This window comes from Octodon degus, unplaced genomic scaffold, assembly GCF_000260255.1.
Source record: "Octodon degus isolate 3935 unplaced genomic scaffold, OctDeg1.0 scaffold00272, whole genome shotgun sequence".
In the NCBI taxonomy this organism is placed as follows: domain Eukaryota; kingdom Metazoa; phylum Chordata; class Mammalia; order Rodentia; family Octodontidae; genus Octodon; species Octodon degus.
Window position 1 is genome coordinate 794,897 of NW_004524848.1, and position 18,234 is coordinate 813,130.

At 37.7% G+C, this 18,234-nt stretch overlaps 1 protein-coding gene across 2 annotated transcripts in view; it reads left to right on the plus strand.

Moving 5' to 3' along the window:
• Positions 1–18,234, plus strand: part of Fam13a (family with sequence similarity 13 member A) — a 315,685-nt gene that overhangs the window by 188,563 nt on the left and 108,888 nt on the right. For both annotated transcript variants that reach the window (XM_023706820.1, XM_023706819.1), the window contains exon 5: positions 3,262–3,425. In XM_023706820.1, the coding sequence (XP_023562588.1) occupies positions 3,262–3,425 (164 nt within the window). The remainder of the gene's footprint in view (positions 1–3,261; positions 3,426–18,234) is intronic.

The following is an 18,234-nucleotide window of genomic DNA, read 5'->3' on the forward strand; positions in this document are numbered from 1 at the left end:
TTCTTTTGCATTTTTAAAAAGCAATCTTCAAATAAGATTTTTTTCAAAAAAAAAGTAACCTTCACATTCTGAATCATGGCTAAGAGAGTAAGTTTTAAGTATTCTCACAACAAAAAATGGTAAATTTATAAAATAATACATGTAAATGTGCCAGATTTAGCTGTTCTGCAACATTTACATCTTTAATATATGTTACTTTTTTCAATAAAAAACACAATCTTGGCAGATATTTATATAGCCTATGAAAATGTTTTTATATTTATAATTGTTTAAGTCTTCTTTCTTTGGGGCTGGGGAGATAGCACAGCAGTTTAAGCACTGCCTGACAAGCACTGGGACCCAAGTTCGATCCCTGGTACCACATGCCATGTCTGCCCTATGCCCAACTGACCACTGAAATCAGGCATGGTGACACACATCTACAATCCCAGAACTGGGGCAGCTGAGACAGGAGGATCACTAACAAGTCCAAGCTCTATAGCAAGACCCTGTACCAAATACATAAATTTTTTTATTTTTTTTATACTATCACTTTTTTTGGTGTTTGTTTGTTTGTTTGTTTGTTTCATAATTTTATTGAGAAACAAATAGCAAGGAGACAATTTCAAATTAAATTGGTAGGACAGTTTCAATAATTAACACATTGCATACTCTCTTCCTAGTGGTTATTTGTTGTATAAGATGCAGACATGATAACCTATTTACAAACACTATTAGAAAAAATCCCTCTATTCATTAAGAGAATGTAACTATATGTCTATCCTAACTATTTTGAATGCACAGATACAAAATGGACATTCGTCTGTATCCCCTTTTTTGTTTAGTTCCGTCATTTGAATATTATAGGTGTGTTAACTCAGCAAAATATTCTAAAAGAATCCAATAATCCATGAGAGCATTGGATCTTCCACTTGACTGGCAATGTCAGAAATTGTTGACCTGAGTCCCCTACAGCTCAACATAACAGCATGGCTTTACTTCTTGTACTTCATTTTTATACTTCTCTGCTAGATGGTTAAGACCAAGATAAAGCAAGACCTATGCAACAAAAGTTGTAGTTTTTGGATCTGATAAGGTCAGTGAAATCCCCTTAGGATTTATCCTGAGATCCTGTACCTCAGATTGTAGAACCTTTGTCAGTGTCAGCCATGTGGATGAGTCACAGCCATTGCTTGGCCAATGTGCTCTCTGTGAAAGCCTGAGAGAATGTTTTCTCTCCATGTGACTCTCCTTAGGCACATTCTACATCATCAATCACTTTCTTCTTTGGCCCCATAATCTCCTTGATCAGAAAATTTGGGACACTACTTAGTTACATGACATTACAGTACAAATTCTCATATGTCTTGAGTCTTAACAGACCTTGGGAGGCTAGGGCCAAAATGTTGGCTTTCCTTGTTTTTTTTTAAAAAAGTTTTCTTTCTTTTATTTTTACAAGCTTATGAATGTCCTATAGACAAATGCTATGAGAACTAATAGGCAATTACCAGATCTGGGCAAATTTTACATGACAACAATAAATTCACTTTTCCATATGCTAAATACAATACTATGTCAAATTATGTTCATATATTTTGTGTGTATGCTGTTTTAATTTTATTTTAATTTATAAATTATAATTTTATATAGTTATTATTAGTATTAGTATGTAATGCTCATAAAGGCATAAATTTATTATATATTTCTGGTCATAATTGTCCTTATTTACTTTTTATATCTGCTATTATAGCTTCTTGGATAGTGAATATCTTGGGAATAACTTATAATTGAAATGTGTGTTGGTTGACAATAAATGTTTATTATTGGATCTAAAACTTTGCTAGATTTAATGAGTAAAAAGCTAGAACTAAAGTACCATTTAAAAGAAGAGAAGGGGAGAAGTAGGAAAAGGGCAAGCTGTACTCTATCTCAAGATCTGATTGAAATGGGTGACCTTTGGAAACACTGGGCAACTAAAGGGAGAGAGCAGTAGCAATAACCAGCGCAGACTATCATCATGTGCTACAGAGATTCAGAGTTTAGAAAGATAATTAGGACCTGAGGGTGGAAGAACTTCATACACAGTTGAGTTACATGAGCCTCAAAGAAAATTAGGATTGGATTTGGTCTTAGGTAGTTTACTGAGCTTTTACTTAGAAAAGAGGGCGTTCCAGGTATAAGGACAAGTGTGAGAAAAGTGCAAGATAAGAAGTTTCCAATGTAGTGAATACATTTTATCCTGGAGTCTGAATTTCCCCCTGAAATTCTGACACCAAGTTTTCTTACACCTTTTAGAAAAAGAATACTGTTTGTATTCTTGTCCTTTCTGATCTGAAATTGGAGAGCATGAAGGTACTTTGGGGCTAGAGGAAACAACAAGATGTCATGTGAGAAGTTAGTAGTATACCTGGTATTCATTTGAGACACTTGTCTGTCTTGCCGGAAATAGAAATGTCCTACTTACTCTGTTACTTGAGTTTATAGTTATTCTTTATTTCAGTGGTCCTCAGTCTATAGTTAGCTTTCTTGTACTATAACAAAATTCCTGAAATTGTCAATTTGAAAAGAAGACAGTTTTATATTCGTTCTCAGTTTAGTGAATTTAGTCCATGCTTTGTTGGTCCCATTGCTTTAGACCTGTGGTGAGGCAGTATCTCAAGGCGAGAGTGTGTACAAGCCTAAGGTGCTCAATTCTGGGGCCACAGCCTTTCAAGGGCTTCTCTCTAGGGACCTAAAGCCTTACCCCAGGCCCTGCCTCTTGTCCCAACCATTTCTAATAACACCAAGCTGAGGACCAAGATATAATCCACGGGCCTTTGGAGGACATTCTGGATCCAAATGATAGCACAGCCTTTTTGCACCTTCTAGCAACTGTTTCTTCTTGCCTTTGTTCAAGATTGCCACTGTGACACATTATCATCTTTCGTCATAGATTCTAAGGAGAGTTGGGCCTTGAGAGAACTTACATCAGAATCCCAGAGAAGGATATAGAATATATATATATATATATATATAGTTTGAAAGTTGTCCTTGGGACTATTTGTATCCCCAGTTCTGTACCTCTGTACCCTTTGTTATATAATAATTTTTGTATGTAAAATAAATTTTATAGTTTGAGTTCCAAGTCTCATTTTTTTCTGGAATGTTAATAATATATTGGATTATTAACAAATTGGAATAAATGATCCCTTGATAACTTAATTTTAAATACTCTTTAATTTTTCTCTGTATATCTCTTCCAACTCCCCTCCTTATTTGTCTGTTTACATTTTCATGTTTTAGATCCCAAAGTCCAAGAGTGAGGGATCCATTCAGGCCCACCAAGTCCTGCAGCCCGAGCCATCTGATGGTGTTCCTCAGATCAGCCTGTGGCTAAGTCGTAGGAAACCTCACATGGATGACATGAATTCAGCAGGGGACAGCAGTGGTGCCGAGTGGATAACCAGGTTGGCAAGTTTCTCATATCTTTGTGATGCAAATTGCATCATCTGTTGTTAATATATAAGCCCACATACCTAGGTTTGTCTCTACATGTCTACCACTTAGTCTGTCAGGTATGTAGGTCAACAAAAATGGTTAAAATCTATTTTAAGTTTTGAGAATTTTCTGAATGATTCTTATCATAGAAAATATGAGTAAGTAGGGCCAGCCAAATAGCTCAGTGAATTAGAGTACCTACAAGCAGGCACAGGGGCCAAGGGTTTGATCCCTGGGCCTGCTGTGCTAGCCCCTCCCCCGGAGCATGCTGACACAGCAATTGAGACTGGGCATGGTGGCGCGTGCCTGTAATCCCAGCTCTTGGGAGACTGTAAACACGTGGATCACTAGGAGTCCAATCTATCAGTGAGACTTTGAACACCCTGAAGACTCTTCCCTAAAAAAATACAAAAAAAAAAAAAAAAGAAAGAAAATATGAGTTACTGTTTTACTTCATGGATTTGTACACATTATTTAATAAGACTGTGCTGAGGGCAGGCCAGATAGCTCAGTGATCTAAAGGGCCTGTTTATGCAAGCTTAGGCAAGCACAGGGACTGCACTTCCATCCCTGGCACAATATGCCACTCCCACCCCCACCTTATGTGTGGCTGAGACACACACACACACACACACACACACACACAGAGTCTATGATGAGTTCACAGTTGCTTTTCATAGCATGCAATGGAAAATACTGTATGCAATCTATGAAACTTTTTTTTTCTTGTATTTTAGGGAAAGTTCTACAGAGTGTTCAGGGTCTCACTACTAGATCAGACTTGTAGGGATCTGCCTGTTTAGAGCCTCCCAAGAGCTGGGATTACAGGTGCATGCCACCATGCCCAGTCTTAATTGCTGTCTCAGCATGCCCCAGGGGCAGGGCCAGCACAGCAGGCCCAGGGATCAAACCCCTGGCCCCTGCGCCTGCTTGCAGGTGCTTTAATCTGCTGGGCTATTTGACTGGCCCTTAAAAGTTCAGAAGGATTCCTTCCTCCCCCCCCCCATCATGCCCTGGTAAAGCATGAGGATCAGGGGATGGAACCACAGAATCCTGAGCCTGACTCTTAAGCAGGCACTTAAACAACTGAGTTAATGGACAGGCCCCCCGTAGGCAATTTAAAAGGGAAATCGGAGTTGTAACCAGTTCTTACATACTAGTTTTGAATATTACCTTTAAAATATAATATTGCCCATTATACCAGAGAGCAAAATTCTATGTTATACTTGAAAAAAAAAGTATGTAATTTTCTTAAAGCAGATATATTGAGGCCTGAATTTTATATACTGCTAGCATATAAACTTTAGGAAAAAAAACAGAATTTATTGACTAAGTATTGGGAATCTCTAGGAGGATTTAAAAATGTTAAAAACTTTAGGTAGGGCAGCAGATATAGCTCAGTGGTCTAAGCATCTGCCTAGGCAAGCACAAGGACCCAGGTATGATCCCAGTACCACATGCCATGCTGACCCCGCCGCAGGCATTCTGATCTGGCCACCAAGATCAGGGGGTGGTGGTTCACACCAGTAATCCCAATGCTGGGGAGGCAGAAACAGGAGGATTGCCACGAGTCCAAGCTCTGTAGTGAGACCCTGTGCCAATTACATAAAATTGTTCTTAAAAAACTTTAGGTACATAATAGAGTCAACAAGCTTGCCACTTCGGATTGCTTTATAAAAGAAGAGGAATTTGATCTGGATCTTAAAAGATCAAGACAATTTAAATAGAAAGAGTAAGAACACCAGGCTATTTTAGATAGGCCAATTAGGAGGCATGAGGAATAATAAATCAGATTTGGTTGGAATTGAGGCTAGTAAAGTCGGAGAAGCCAGGTCAAATAGAACCTGGAGTGACAGTTGGTAATATTTTTGCATTTGATCATCCATTAATTGAACCAATATTCAATAGTCACTTTCTGGTTCAAGGAACTGCCTTGACTGGAAATGCCACAGTGAAAAAAGGCTGTCAAGCCCGTGTGTTCATGAACTTGACAATCTAAAGAGGAAAGCAGTGGAGAGGCACAGTAGAATAAATGCCTGCGAGGGCAAGGATTTCAGCTCTCGTAGTAAGAAACTAGGTTAATACAGCAAATCCAGTTAATATAATGGACTGACTCTAAGATCATGTTAGTTTGAGAAAATAAGGAAGACTGGGCTGAGATGTGAGTGGGGGAGATGAGTCTGTGAAGATCAAGGAAAGACCTTGTAGGCAGAGATTACAGTGCATGTGAAAGAATGGAGGTAGGAGAAGCTCAGCTTCATCCTGCAAGTAACAGAAAGCCTGTGGAAGTGCGACAGGGGAGGGCAGAGTGATGGAGAGTTGGTATCATGGGAAAAGTAGTCTTTCACCAGCCTGCAGGATTGGAGGGAGTTTAGCAAGGGGGTAATGTTGGTTCCTTTGATGGCTATTAATCTTTATTAATAGTTACATAGCACTTATTGGCGAGCCATAAATGCTCTACTTGGAGAGATAGAAGAAAGGGGAACAAAATGTCAACTATTATCATGAAAGATGCATTTACTAAATACCCATTATGTACCAGACACTGCGAGATAGTCTGCTAATAAAACCATAAATAACATCCAGAAATTCCTCTTAAGAAACTTAAAATACAGTTTGTGGGGAGCTGCACAGGAAGAAAGAGGGGGCAGTTTTATGTGGGCAGATGGAGTTCAGGAAAGATTTTGAGCTAAGGTTTGTAAGATAAGTAGAAATTGATTGGGCAGGAATATAGAAATCAGGGTGCTTCTGGGAGAAAAGCAACAAATGAGGACTTCCAGGACCATCAGGACAGTTCAAGGCACTGGATTAATGATATCTGGAGTGGACAAAGTAGTATTTTGGCCAGCTTTCCATTGCTCTAGCAAGCACTTGAAATAAGCCAACTTTTAAGGAGGAAAGATTTCTTTTGGTTCATGGTTTCAGTCCATGGTTCATTAATAACTTTGTTTTGGAGCTGTGGCGAGGACCCTCATGGTGGGGGTTGTATGGTAATGGAAATTATTTACCTTATGTTAGCCTGAAGACAGATAGAGGACGAGGAGTGACTGTGGTCCCAATCTCCACCTGAAGGATGCACCTTCCGTGAACTCATCTCCTTCTTCTAGCACCTAAAGGTCCTACCACCTCCCAACAGGGCCTTTAATACATGAAACTTTAGGGGACACTTACACAAAGTATAGCAAAAAGGATAAAGATGGGTTAAGAGACTAAATCAGTGGCTCAGTGGATTAAAGCACCTGCAAGCAGGCACAGGGGCTTAGGGTTCAATCCCCGGGCCTGTTGTGCCAGCCCTGCCCCTGGGGCACACTGAGACAGCAATTGGGACTGGACATGGTGGTATGCGCCTGTAATCCCAGCTCTTGGGAGGCTGTAAACAGGTGGATCACTATGAGTCCAATCTAGTAGTGAGACCCTGAACACCCTGTAGACCCTTCCCTAAAATTTTTTTTAAAGAGACTAAATCAGTTAGATCTTGAAAGAGTATATCCCATATTAAGGAGTTTGGATTTGTACCTCAAAATAATTGTAAGAATATAGACAGGAAAGCGATATAAAAAGACTTGTATTTTATAAATGATTCTGCAAAAACAATGCAGAAGGAAGAATTAAAGGGAACAGTAAGTGGTGTTGGGAGACCAGCAAGGAGGGTAGTGGGACAATCAGGCCAAAGTACCAGAGTCCACTTAGTTACTGTGAGTTATGGAGAACAAGGAGTCTTTGTCCCTTGAAGGGAGAGAACAGGTTGTTACTTAAAGAAAAAGACCCAGAAAGGCTTGGGCTTCTTCTCTGTTTGCTTAGTTAGTTGAGGAATGAACATATTGTGATAAATGAAATGTAGGCATGTCTGTGTGCTCTAAAGGCAGAGCTGGGGAGAGGAAGAAGCAGAGATCAAGGTTCTCCAGGGGAAAAGCCAGAGACCAGGGAGCTGTGCAGACGGCAGAGGAAGAAGGTCATGAGGGAGGCAGTCATAACTGTGGAGAAATTAGCCTTGACTGTGAGGAAAGGTTAAAGAAATTATAAGGGACACAGATACAAAGTAGTGAGCCCTTTTAAGGTTTTCCAATATAGTTTAAAATCCACTGTCAAATAGCTAGAGATAAGAGCTAGTGAAGATATCTTAATTGTAAAGAGTTAATGTCAAAAATGGCTTACATGGGGGCTGGGGAAATGGCTCAGTGGAACAAGCGCTTCCCTGGCAAGCGCAAGGGTCTGAGTTCAATCCCCAGGTAAAAAAAAAAAAAAAAAAAAAAAAAAGCTTACATGTAATAATGAAAAGAAACACTTAAATGTTTGTTTCTACATCACTTTAATGTATCCAAAAACATTTCCTGCTCCTACAGATAGCAAGAAAAGAGCTTTGTGTTTGGAGAATGAATCTGTATTTCTGAGAAACAAATGAAGAAACAAGATTATAGAGGGAAGGCACAGCTAACCATTGCTGTAGCCACTCTTTGTTCTTTCAGTGATTGTGATATAGCCCCAGCTGAAGCAAATGCATAGTTGTACTCATGAGTTTTGCATATACTGTGTTAGTCACTTTCCTGTTGCTGGGACAAAATACCCGACCCTCTAATTTAAGAGAGAAGAGGCTTATCTTTGCTCATTGTTTTCAGAGGATTCAGTCTGTGGTGGGTTGGCTCCAGGGTACACAGTGGCAGGGCAGGAGGTCCTGGTGAGGGAAGGCAGGAAGCCGAGAAAAAAAGAAAGAGGAGCTGCTGGGACCCACATATACTTCCAGGTCAGACCTCCTGAGACCTGTCCTCCTCGACATTTTTGGCCCCACCTCCAAAAATGAGACTTTCAGGGAGCGTTTTAGATCTAAGTAAGCATTGGTATGTATTTGTATGTATAAAATACATACATTTTCCATTTTTTTAATACAGCCAGGCAGCCTTCTGTAGGACGCCCTTGTCTACACTAAGCCTGCCAAAACTTGTTTCCTGTCCATCATCAACCAATTCTATCTGCAAAGACATTTCTCTTAGCTTCTGAATTACCTGCTTGTGAGGTAAAGTGTGTGGCAAACTATCAAAAGACAATTGAAAACCATTAATAAATAGATTTTAAATACCATGTATATTTTTAGAGTAACAGTATTCATTTCTACACAAATGAATTTCTTTATTTTTTTATGAACTTAGGACAGGACCTACAGGGTCCACAGGGTCTCACTACATAGATGGAACTCGTAGTGATCCTCCCATTTTCAGCCTCCTAAGTGCTGGGATTACAGGTGCACGCCACCAGGCCCAGTCTCAATCACCTTCTCAGCATGCCCCAGCACTGGGGCTGGCACAGCACCCAGGGGATCGAACCTTGGCCACTGAACTTTGTTGAAGCATTTGCTTTAGTCTGCTGAGCTCTCTGGTCGGCCCACAAATGAATTTCTGAAGGTGTTGTCATTTAATTATTTGCTAGAACAAGCTGTTTAGTAATTTATACATTTTAAATTAAAATGCATAAAAGTGAGAGAGGATTTATGTGTTTATATAAAGTACACGTGCACCACCACTTTCTCTAAATGTTTTCTCATTTCTTCTTAACAGCTTACTAGTTGCTGTAGTCTTAAAGATTGACACTGTATACTGAAAATATTGTCTTACTCCTATTCTTGGATATGGTATTTGTCTTGGCTTACCCAAATCTTTTTCAAAAAATTATCAAACAAGCTGGGTATTTCCTAGTATTGAGTTTCTAAAATTGCTCTTTGAAAGAAAGAAAATCAATATCTATTCTTCCTTGGCTTATGATTTAGTAAGTCTAATTTATTTCACAAATAAACACAATTATTCTGTTTTCAATTATTATAATCATTGTAACACATTTCTACCCCTGGGGTTGGTTTTAGCAGTTACTTATCAGTTTAAAACATAAATAAGAGGAAATAGCTTAGTGGCATAAGCACCTGCCTGGCAAATGCAAGGTCCTGTGTTTGATCCCTGAAACCAAAAAAAAGAAAAAAAAAAAGAGTACCCAATACCAAGAAAGAAAGAACTCTTAGTACTAAAGTTTTGTGAATAATGAAGTGCCCTTGATTTTTTTTTTTTTAACTATGAGGTAAAGGTTGACTCCTGACACTTTAGAGAAGTCATTTTTGGCTAACAATCCATTTTTTTTTAATAACTTTGAGTTGTACAGGTCAGAACTTCCCCCAACCCAGTTTGACTCCCTTTGATCTTTTGTGTTTCAAACCATGTACATAGTCTTGTTTCTTCTTGAGCAATAATGAAAATGTAAATTATTAATTATTTTTCTGTTCTTCAGATAGTGGCTATAAGAATTAAGTCATAGGATTAACATTTAAAATGTGACAGTTTATAGAATAAGCGCTTGCCTGGCAAGCACAAGGACCTGAGTTCAATCCCCATTTCTGCCAAAAAAAAAAAACAAAAAGTGACAGAATAAAAATTTCCACCATGAGTGCAAGATATTTTGAATAAAAAGTAAGTTATATTAAAAAATAATAAAACAATTTTAAAATAAATAAAATGTAACAGTTTTAGAGTCCAAACAGAAATTAGGTATTATTTATTACTTTTAGGTGGCTTTTATCTTACAGTGATGTTTGACAAATAACTTGCTCCTTGTATTTCTATAAATACTTAAAACTGGCATTAAGAATATAATCATATAAACAATAATAATTTTTTAATCCCCATAGAATCTTTCTATCTCAAAAAGGTTTAAGAATAAATGTTTTTCATTATGTTAGAGCTCAACAGAATGATCTATTTTATACTGAATTCAGAGCCAAGATCAAGGTTCTTAGTGACATTTTCATTTCGTTGAATGAAAGCATTAGCTAGTCTATGTATCACTGAAAACTGACAGCAGCAATTCTTAAAATACTAGTAGAAATCCTTTTTTTTTTTCAATAAAAGAATACTTGTTAATGAAATTGATAGTAGAGTGAACAGCATAATTTTATTCTAACACGTGAGTGCTGAAGGAGCACACATGTGTCCTTCGCAGGGTAGGAAGCATGTCCAAGTTTACTGATTTCTGAGGCTCTGGAAGAAAGGAGATTTATCTCAGACAGATGCACCCCTTAAACAAAACGTGGCATTTCCAGACCTCACCAACCAACATACTCTTATCTTAATCCTTTTAAAGATATTGGGGGAAATCCTCTTAAAATTGATCTGTGAATCTTAACTAGTATGTTAAGAAAAAAGCCACTTAAAATTTTTTCCAGAAGGAAAATTTACATATCTATCCTTAAAAAGGAAAGGGAAAAGCCCTGTATTGTGCATCAAAATTAGAAGTGATGAAATGATTTGAAATGATTTGAAGTTTCAGAGATAGCTTATTGCTGTGTTTCAGTGAAACGCTCATATATATGAGCGTTTTTGTTTTTCTAAAACTGTATTATAATACTGTTTTAGATTTTTAAATTTTAGAACTTAGAGAAGAGTGTTAATATTTTAGTTTTTTTAAGTGTTAGACAGTATATATGATAATGTTTTACTTCAACAATAATATATTTCCTTAAACATATAACACCCTTTAAGATCCAAGGAAAATCTCTAGTTTCATTCTGTTAGGAAGGTTAAGGATCAAACAGATCATGTATTAGGTGAGTCCATCAGTGTGAAATGTCCAGGAAAGGCAACTTATAGGAGCAGAAAATAGGTTCACTATTGGCTGAGGCTGATGTGTATAAACAGGGATTAGATGTAAATTGCCTGAGAGATCTTTCTGCATCACTTTAATGTATCCAGTCAGAAAATGAAGAAGAACAATTCTTGGTCCTAAAGGTAGTAAGAAAAGAGCTTTGTGTTTGGAGAATGAATTTGAATGTGTGAGAAATAAGCCAAGAAATGAGATTATAGAGGGAAGGCACAGCTAACCATTTTTACAGCCATTGTTTGTTCTTTTGGTCAGTTTTTGCTCCTTCGCAGGAATGAAAATGTACTGAAGGTGATTTATAGTGATAGTTACACCCTTGGTAAAGCTACTAAAAAGTCATTGAATTGTACACTTTATAAGTAGATTTTATGATATGTAAACCTCAGCAATATTATTTTCAAACACAAATACCTAGAGCCAAACTTACCCTTAAACAAGCAATTACTTTGGTGAGGAGGAATGGAGAAATTTTAACAAGAATGTCTCTTGATTGCACAGTACTAAAATACAACCACTGTTACGAAAAATGCTATCTGCAGAGAGTATTGTGTGTATTATGTTTTAGGAGAATTTGGTCCTTTATACTCTTCTTGCAATATAACATGATGGTGGCAAAAAAAATAAAGGTCAGATCATCCTGAAAGGTGATTCATGAGGAAGGAAAGAGAAAAGAGGGAGAAAAACTTGTCTTGTTTCCTTATCCTGGCAAGATTCCAGCTTGTAGCTTCTTGCGCTATAATCAGAAATTAATGAAGTGATCAGTACTTCAGGAAGATATGGAAACAAAAAGGAAGACAGTGTGGGGAGTATCTGTCTGTCTGTCTGTCTGCCTGTGTGTCTCTCCCCCATCCCCCACACACACCCGAGGCCCGCAGTTCACATGCAGATAACTTCGTTGTTATGGTCCTAGGATTAAGGTGAGCTTTGTGACTCTGAAGTGTCAAAAGAAGTTGATAATCTCCTTTTCAGGTGAGAGAGTCCTGTAGATACTTGGACAATTAATAAAAGGTTTATAATTGCCATTACATAAAGAGATTACATAATGAATGTTTTCATTGTCTGTAATGGGAATAAATAGGTATCACTACGCCAGTTATTTACCTAATATAATTACAGTGAAGAATACAGAGTGGAAGAAAACGTCCCTTGCTTATGTCAGAGACATATTCTTAATTTGGAAGATAAATGAAGAAAACTAAATAAATCACTTTTATTTATTTATTATTATTATTATTATTATTATTTTCAGAACCAGGGATTGAATTCAGGCCCTTGCGTGTGCCAGGGAAGCGCTAATTCCACTGAGCCATCTCCCCGGCCCCAATAAATCACTTTTCAATGTGTATTAAAAACAACTCTTTGAGGGTTTGGGGAAAAAAAAAAAAAAATTGAGGTCCGGTGAGGTAGCTCAGCAGACTAAGTGCTTGCTTAGGTAAGCGCAGGGTCAATCCCTGGCACTGCACACCACACCAGCCCCACTCCCAGGCGCAGTGAGCCTGCGATGGAGTCTGGGCATGGTGGTGCACGCCTATAATCACTGTGTGGGGGAGGCTGAAAACAGGAGGATCACTGCAAGTCTGAGCTGCATAGTGAGACCCTGCACGCACACACACACACACACACACACACACACACACACACACACACAAAGGTCTTTGGAAGAATATGCTCTGATTAAAGGAGCTGTTTCAGTCTGAAAGTGCTTTCTGATCTGCTTCTTCCATTTCATCGTACGTTTTAATCACATATTGAACGTACTCTTCAAAAATTTAAAACATCACTGATAAGACTGAATTCCCCATTCGCTCTCTGGCTTCACCCTTTCTTCCCCAGGGCTAATAGTAACTGCTACTGCAACTTCAGTTATATATTCTTCCAGACTTATTTGTATGTGTTCACATAGTGATGTATTTTATACATTTTTCCCTTTTTAATTAAAAAATGTTTGCCTCATACTGAATGTATTGTGCTGCTTCAGATTATTGAAACCTACTTGTAATTTTTACCCTGCTTCCTCCTGCTGGGATATTTCTCCCCTTTCCTTCTCACCCCAAATTCAGTGACCGGTTCTGTCCCTCCATGGTTCTCTACTCCCCTCTGCCTGCTGTGCCTACCATGTTTAATAATATTATTAATGTCACAGAAAGATAATTTTCAAATCCATCTTTGACCCCAGCTCAATCCTAGGTATCTGGTGTGTGCCAGAAAATCTCCACTTCTGCATTTACTTTAAGTCATTGTTCCCAAACAAAAACCATTTTCTCCCCTTTCTTCTCGATGCTGCTGTATATTTTGTTCTCTTAACTACCAGACACAACCTTTTTTTTTTTTAATATAAGAAGTCACCAAATCTTACTAGTTATCTTCCTCTCAGTGTCTTCAGCTTCACTTTCCCTGTTTTTCCCCTAATGATCTCAATCCTAATTTAGGTCTCCATCTACCTAACGTTACTGTACCCTTTTGAGGGTTTATAAATTTTTCTCAAATTCAGTTGTGAGGCCCTGAAGCAAAGTCTGTGTCTTACACATCTTTGGCGTTCCCGGCAGTAGCTGGAAGCACGTACTTAGTTGCTGCTGCCTAGCTGTTCTTGTTGCAATGTTTTATGTTCCTGATTTGGATTTAAGTCTCACTGCCAGACAAGGGCACTGACAAGGGTTTTCACCTAGTTGACCTAAACCTCTCTGAGATTGAAGTTTGACTCCAAAATGGCAGAACATTTGTGCGGGTGTCAGTTTTCTCTCTTGTAGTCCTTGGAAGCTACTAGCCCATGAAAACCCCATTCTGCACACTCTTAGAGATAGACAGAAGTCTGGACAGCTGCACCCTCTCAGTGTCCCCACTTAATCTCAGAAGCATTAGATTGCCCTTCTATGAGTAACCTACTGGTTATTTCTGTAGGAGAAATCCATTGTGCTCTGCCAGGATGGGAAAAAAAATTATGCCTTGCAATGATTGCCCAATAAAAACACTTCACATTTTAGTAATGTATTACATTTCATAAGACTCAAGCTTTCAGCATTATGAATAATGAATATTCAACATTAACTGTACCCGCTGCCCTTCAAAGTATCTAATCTATTAACTGCTGTTATTAAACATGGCTTTCTTCATTTCTGAAGCCCAGCCAGCCAAAACAGCAGACATAACTATCCTGTGTTTGTATTTCGTAAAGGGCACTCCAGTTACTTCCCGAACATGTGTGTGTTCCCTGTATGTTTCAGGGAAACACTGCTATTTGGAGCAAAGTTTCAGGATTTTTGTTTAACTATCTAGTGAAGCTGAAATGAAATTGAGATACTTAGCTACAAGATTCATAACTATATCATATGCAATATAATTTAAAAATTTGCCAAGTATTATCTTTGTTCTGCTGACCATGCCATGCTGTTGCAGTAGCTTCCGCCTTAGTGAGGGAGGTTTAAAGCTGCCTTACAAAAATTCATGTCAATTTAACCACCTAGGGCCACTATAAAACCACCATTTTCTGAGTGGCTCCTGCTCTTTGGTTTTTATGACAAAGATTTATAGAAAAATGTATTTGAAAACAGTCCAAGCTCCTAGAAGGGATTAGAAAAAAAAAAGCACCTAGTATTTCTGTGTAATATCATTCTAATCTTCTGGAACACCATTAGCTGCCATGGTAAATATCCCAACATCTTAGATGAGCTATTTCATATAAGCTGAATATCTATTGAAAATATTTTGCAGGCAAAAAGAAAGAGGCAAGCAGCAACTCTCCCTGTCCTTCTCTTATTCTTTCTAGACTACTAGCCTATCAGTTGATGCCATTCACACCCAAAATGAGTCTTGTGTCTTCAGTAAATCCATTCAGCCACACCCTAAACTATGCCAAACCAAATAAGTGGGCTAATCCAGTTATCATACCTCTAATCCAGAAGCATAATCTAGGTCCCTCCCAAAGCCACACTTATGGCTTCATGAGACTTTGGAGGACATCTAAGTATAAGCCATGCATCTTGGGTAGATGTGTGCTTTAGCACTCTTGGGTATATAACTAGGAGTACAATCACTGGATCATTGTAACTCTTGGGTTTTGCTTTTTGAGAAACAGCAAAGCATCTGCTATTTTACATTCCTACCCAGCATTGTATGATAGTTCTAGTTTCTCTGCATCCTCACAAATAATTGTTATTGTCTGTATTTTTATTATACTTATCAAATAGGATGTAACATAGTATCTTTTGGTTTTAATTTATATTTGCCTAATGATGATGTTAAGTATATTTTCATATCTTTAATGACCATTTGTGTATTTTTTTGAGAAATACTTTTTTCAAAATCTTGGTGCATTTTAAAACTGGGTTGTCTTATGGTGCTTTGGACAATATAAGCCCCTTATCAGTTATGTGGTTTTGCATTTGCATATTCTATCAATTGTCTAACAGTGTCCTTTGAAGCCCAGACGTTTTGAATTTTTGTGAAAGCCAGCTAATTTTTTCTTGTGTTTATGATTTTTTCTAATTTTTTTTTTTTTTTTTTTTTTTCGGAACCGGGGATTGAACTCAGGCCCTTACGCTTGCCAGGGAAGCGCTTATTCTACTGAGCCATCTTCCTGGCCCCAAAATTCTGGGGTGTTTTTGGTTGGATTTGGTTTTTGTTTTTGAGGGTTTTTTTTGTTTTGTTTTGTTTTGGTTTTTTTTGGTGGAACCAGGGATTGAATTGAGGTCCTTTCACTTGCCAGGCTTGTGTTTATGATTTTAATGTTATATTTAAGAAACCGTTACTTGTTCCAAGATTGTGAAGAGTTTTATCTGTGTTTCAAGAGTTTTGGTTTCAGCTCTTACATTTAGGTCTTTGAACCATTTTGAGTTGATTTGGGGTTGGAGATTTGGTTCAGCAGTAGAATGTTTGCCTAGCAAGCTGGAAGCACTGGGTTTGATCCTCAGCACCAAAAACAAAAAATAAACCTCCCCTAAAAAACAATTCAACCCAAAAAACACAGTAAAATCAAAAAAAGATCAAAAACAAACAAGGCATAAAATCAATTTTGAGTTGATTTTATGTGTGGCGTGAGGTCCGGACCCAACTTCATTCCCTTGCATGTGCGTATCCAGTTGTTTCAGTACCATTTGCCGAAAGTCTGTTCTTTTCCCTTTGAATTATCTTCTTAACCTACTTGCCAAAAAAACCTGAATCTGATTTTTTTTTTCTAAAAAGCAAACAACTAATTTAGGATCCAAGCTCTTCTTTTCTCTCACCATCTTTGTTTCCTGGAAACATGAACATCAGTGCAGTAGAGATGAAAACATAGCTTGGATCTATGAAATATTACATTGTAATCCAGAGATTTTATTTTACAATAGCTGTCCCAGAACATTGCTTTTAGGCTCCTGCCTCACAAACCCACCACCATACACACATCTGCCCCTTTGCTCTCTGCCACCTCTCTTTTATTACAATGAACAAACCAAACTTACATTTATTTGGCATCAACCCTTGTGCTTGTACTCCAAACCCCATTTCTTCTCACTCAGTGAAGGACTGTTCCAGCAATCACCTTTCTCCCCTTCTATTCCAGTTTCTCCTTTTCTCTAGACAGTTCTCATCAGCAGAGAAACATTGTTATAGCTTTCAACATTTTTAATCCCTTCCCAAAAACTATGTATTGTTCTCCTTAGAGGAAGTCTCTGATAAAGGATTATATGCACTTTCTTCCTACCATTTCTCTCACTTTTCCTCAACCCACACACCATCACATTTGTTTTTAGTAAGAACAGAACCCTCCACTTTTCTAAATCCAAAAATAATACTCTCCTCTTTGCATTCTGTTCTCTCAACAGCTTTGAATCCAGTTGATTGCTCCTTTTTGAAACATTTGCTTTGCCTTGCTTCTACAACATTGTGCTTCCTGGTTTTGCTCTTACTAGCTACTGCTTCTTGCCCTCGTTTGAAAAAGCTTTTTTTTTTTTTTTTTTGTTCCTAGGCCTCTCAAGCTCGGAGCCCCTGCAGGACCGAGGGCCACTGAGCTCCTGTCATGTTATATGCATTCCTGATATTTGCATTCAGCAACATTTTTTTAAAAATCATCTTTAGCTACATGGCCTCTGAAATTATGTATTCAGCTTCACCATTATCCTCCAAATAGCCAATCAGGAAGACAAGCTTCTTAATTTGTGTAACTCCTAACCCCCAGCCAGACCCAGCAAAGTAAAAATACAGAGTTTCTTGTTCTAAACTTCTTAAAACTTTCAAAATAGTGACAGCAGCGCATTAAATCTAGCATGTTGCTCTTCTAATCACAGGTCACAGGATACTGCACGGTTCTAGCGCCCGTGAGGCCAGATCCTAATTAGCCACCTCACACATTCATGTGGATATTTAATGAGCAAGTCACACTTCAGTATTTAACAGTACGGAACTATTAAATAAACTGTGACAAACATGTGCTTTGCTAAACAACAATAGTTTTTGATTCATGAGCATTTGGCATATTTATAAACATTAGTGAGGATGTCTATTGAAATTTATTATCTATTTCATTTCTATTATCTCTTAGAAATTACAAATGAAAATTTATAAATACCTATTTGTCAGTATTTGCCAATAATTCTTTTAACCTAAGTCTTTTATGAAATTTAATTGTATTTTCCAAAATGAAAGAAATATAATGAGAAGATCCCCGTCTGTTTTACATTTTTGCAAAACCTCTTAGTTGCTGACTTAATAACAGACAAATAGCATAACTCAACCCTGCTTTTATTTTAAATGTGTAACCATTTCAGTCATCCTGTAGCTCTGGCAAACTCCCTGTACATTTACTAGCAAATTAGGGTATGAAAAGGAAGCAACAACTTTGTGTTACTGTGACAATTCGAATGTTTGGATTCCCCAAAGAGACTCAGGAACCTGTAAGGGTATATAACCCACAATCTTAAACCTGCTGATATGTAGTCTTAGCCACAAAAAAAATATTTTTGAGGATTAGAAATAGCATGGAAATTCATTATTCAATGAAAATGATATTAAAATAGCATATATGGCATAATCTCATGTTGTGGTAAGATATATATATATATATATATAAACATAAAATGTATCCTTTTAAGCATTTTTAATTATATAGTTGAAGGAGAGAATAATATTTCGTTTATGCTTCTTCTGCTGTCACCTGGTTTGACCAAATTC